Source organism: Pygoscelis adeliae, unplaced genomic scaffold (genome assembly GCF_000699105.1).
Source record: "Pygoscelis adeliae isolate BGI_AS28 unplaced genomic scaffold, ASM69910v1 Scaffold294, whole genome shotgun sequence".
Taxonomy (NCBI): Eukaryota; Metazoa; Chordata; class Aves; order Sphenisciformes; family Spheniscidae; genus Pygoscelis; species Pygoscelis adeliae.
In genome coordinates, this window is record NW_008824722.1 from 997,433 (window position 1) to 1,000,749 (window position 3,317).

Sequence of the window (3,317 nt, forward strand, 5' to 3'; positions counted from 1 at the left end):
CGCGGGGAGGGGAGCACCTGGTGAAATGCCGCATTGATAGTGTTTTATTTCCTTGCAATGCAAGCGGAAGCGTTATTGCCCCAGGGGGATCCTAATGACTTTTCCGGGTAACTGGCCTCTCCCGTCAGATTTTTCGGGGAGGGGGGCGGGTAAGCAGGAGGGAGAACAGTGGAAGGGGGAGAGGGTCTTACATTGCGTGGATGGTGAACGGCCCAAAAGCCACCCAGGAGATGAAAGACACCACCGCATCCTTTCACCGTGGGGGTCTCCTGCCCCTCCCGGCCTTCAGCCAAAGCCCGCTGGGCAGGACAATGCATTTGCCGACCACGCTGCCAGCTGTGGAAATGTCACACCAGAAAAGTGGCCTTTACTGGCGGTGCCATTCTCATGGGCACCATCCCGGCTCCAGGGCACCAGCCTTCCCAAACACTGGGGAGAAGATACAGGGCACGGGTAGAGCCCGGAGAGGCAGAAGGCCAAGGGCATGAAGAGGGGTAGCGGAGGAGTAGGAGGGTAACAGGGACAGAGGCAGGGGCACAAGGGGAGGGACCTGCTCACCCCTACCCCTTTAAGCGTGGGCGAGGACGAGAGCAGTGTGATCCGACACCGGGGGCTGGGGTGCAGGAGCCTTTGAGCACGGAAGGCAAGATCCCGCTTCAAAATCTACCGCAGGGAGCAGAGGGCGGGACTGGCCTTTCAAAGCAGAAGGGGAAGCAGCCCGGTCCGTGCTGCAGGGGCGGAGGAGGGGGGCAGCCGAGTTGAAAACAGACCCCGCTAATGATGAGCTCACACCACGCTCTCGGTCGGGAGCTGGCTCTGCTCCCACTGCAGAGGAGATCTCCACCGGCCAGCCACTTGCTCTGCTCCAGCTGGAGTCGGTTCAAGAAAAACACGACTGAAGAGGTTTGAAAAGCCGATCCCGGTCCCAGAGAGAGGCAGGCGCTCGCTCAGCGATGGTTATACAAGCGCACTCGTTTGCTTCTGCGGGAGCTGCTCTCCGCAGCCATCTGGCTGGCGGCAGCACGCTGCCGACGTGACCCGTCTGCAGCCACCACCCTGGCGCGAGGGGGGCAAGAGAGCCCGCTTCTGCCTCCCGCTCCCTCGAAGGAAGAGGTTTCTGGCGCAACGTCGGAGTTCAAACCTGCCTCGCAGGCTGCGATGCGTTTGACATAGGCAAGTTGTGTCGCCATTTCTGCCGCAACTCTGTGAAACAGGCTTCAAGAAAAGCAAGACACCTATACGCAACACATTACGATTTTGTGAAGAAAAACGATCGTTTTAACATAGCACACGTTCGCTGGGTTAGGAGGGAAGTTTTCAACCGCTCATTTCCCTGCTTAGTTTGCGTGTTATCATGCTCTCCACAACAGATGGCTTCTGAACTGCATAACCAGCGCACCTCTACAGCAGGTGGATGAACTCCGGTGAACTGACCTTAGGAAAAAGCTGCTTTTAATACCCCGGCCCACCCCTTTTGCGCAGCTGCCCCGCTCCCTGCCCTGCTCCCTGCCCTGCTCTACGCAGGAAGCCACTTGCTTTAGCTACCCCGGGTGTTCAGCTTTGTAAGTTAAGTTTTGTGGACGTACAGCTGAGGCCAGATGTGGAGCTAACGATGTTTGCCCCTTACACACAGCGTGACCCTCAAGTCACTTCATCTCTCACCCTGCTGCTGCTGGCAGGCTCTTCTGGGTTCCAGCAACCTCTAAACCCAGCAGCCGGCCAGGGAAAAAAAAAAAAAGAAGAGTAAGAAAGGGCGAACAAGCACTGCTGCAACACAGCTCACACTGGCTTTGCCAGACGGTGGAGACCACCTTTGAAAGAACTGGTTTTTACAAAACAGGTGAAGTTCAACCGGTGCTGCTCGCAGAAGGGCCAACAAGAAGGGTCACTGCCACCCCAAAAGTATTTGGGGCGAGTACTTCCGAAGGGTTGCTGAATGGACCCACCTATGAAAAACATCAGCACATATAAGTGTCTACCACGCAACACGCTGCCACCCCCAAAACAAGTTTCTCTGCCAGCTGATCCCGAGGGCATCCAACACGTACGGCAGATGTAACGCACCGCTGAACCACCTCTGGTTCTGGAACCTCATACACAAAATACACATTTCTTATTTACAGTCACTTCTCAATTTTTATTCTATTTCTCGCATGGTCTTCAAATACAGTTTTACAGGTCATTTTTTTCTGCTACAGATACTGTTGATCTAAAAACAGATTAATGAAAGTGGCATTCCAACCTTAATGAAAATTCATAACCATGAAAGATATGTCAACATATCACTTTACAATCCTAGAATGATGGTATTGGCCTGACATTCCGTAGGCTTATACAATTAACTTCTATAATAATAACAAAGTCATAGGAAGAAAAAATGTGGCAACTCCTTAAAAGCCAAGAAATAAGGCCACAAGCATCCTATGCTGTAATGTTACGCATCCAGATAAAATAAGTTGACTCTGGTATCCATGAAGAAACAAAACTCTCCCACCTGATAAACCAAGGTATCAGCTACTCAACATGCACTCAAAGCTGTATAAAAACTAGTGGCATTCAGCTCTGACTTACATGAAATCCCATAGCACAACCCCGTACCTCTCTCCAAAAATGAAATGAACTTGTTTCAACTTAAATACTTCGCTACCGCATTAAAAAAAATTGTTCACATTCTGCAAAGGAAAAAAAAAAATCCTGCACGTGACTGCACCAGAAGGCCAAACACAGCATCTCCTTACAGGTCGCAGACAACACTACTGCAGTCTTAATGCCATTCATTATAGGTTGCCTGACTTCTTCTATGTAGCTGGAGGCTTGTAAAAGGAACCGAACTGCCTTTGCGCACCACTGAAAAAAACCCGGGAAAATTAAAAGGGAAGATAAAGACAGCTGATGGCAGCAGGTGAAAGCAGCAAGGTACTGCGAGGTGCATACTGTTGGCCAATTACGTATCGGGACACTGGGACGTCTGTGAAATACCAATTTCATAAATGATGCGACTACCTCACTACCAGATCCCAAACCACGCTGATTCCATCCCATAGCCAAACATGTCAGTCCTGGGTAAAAACATTAAACTCTTGGAACATTTAAAAGTAGGTAACCATTTAAATAATATGTAAAAATGTGCTTATTGTGGCATTTCTTATAGAAAAGTTATTTGATACAAATGTGCAGGACTTGAAGACCCCGATGTAACCAAACTAGTACGAACAGGCTTTGAAACGTGGTGACTGTCCCAAGGACAAATCCCAGCTGTGGGCCAGCTCTCTCTCCCTCTCACTGTCTTTCATCCACAATCCCGTGCGAACGTTACC

General features: G+C 50.5%; 1 protein-coding gene across 1 annotated transcript in view; it reads right to left on the reverse strand.

Annotated features, from left to right (window-relative positions):
* The window catches only part of NPM3 (nucleophosmin/nucleoplasmin 3), a 5,875-nt gene extending 4,685 nt beyond the window's left edge, over positions 1-1,190 (reverse strand). Inside the window, exon 1 of the mRNA XM_009323288.1 lies at positions 964-1,190. Coding sequence (XP_009321563.1) covers positions 964-1,190 — 227 coding nt within the window. The remainder of the gene's footprint in view (positions 1-963) is intronic.
* Positions 1,191-3,317: the final 2,127 nt, after the last annotated feature.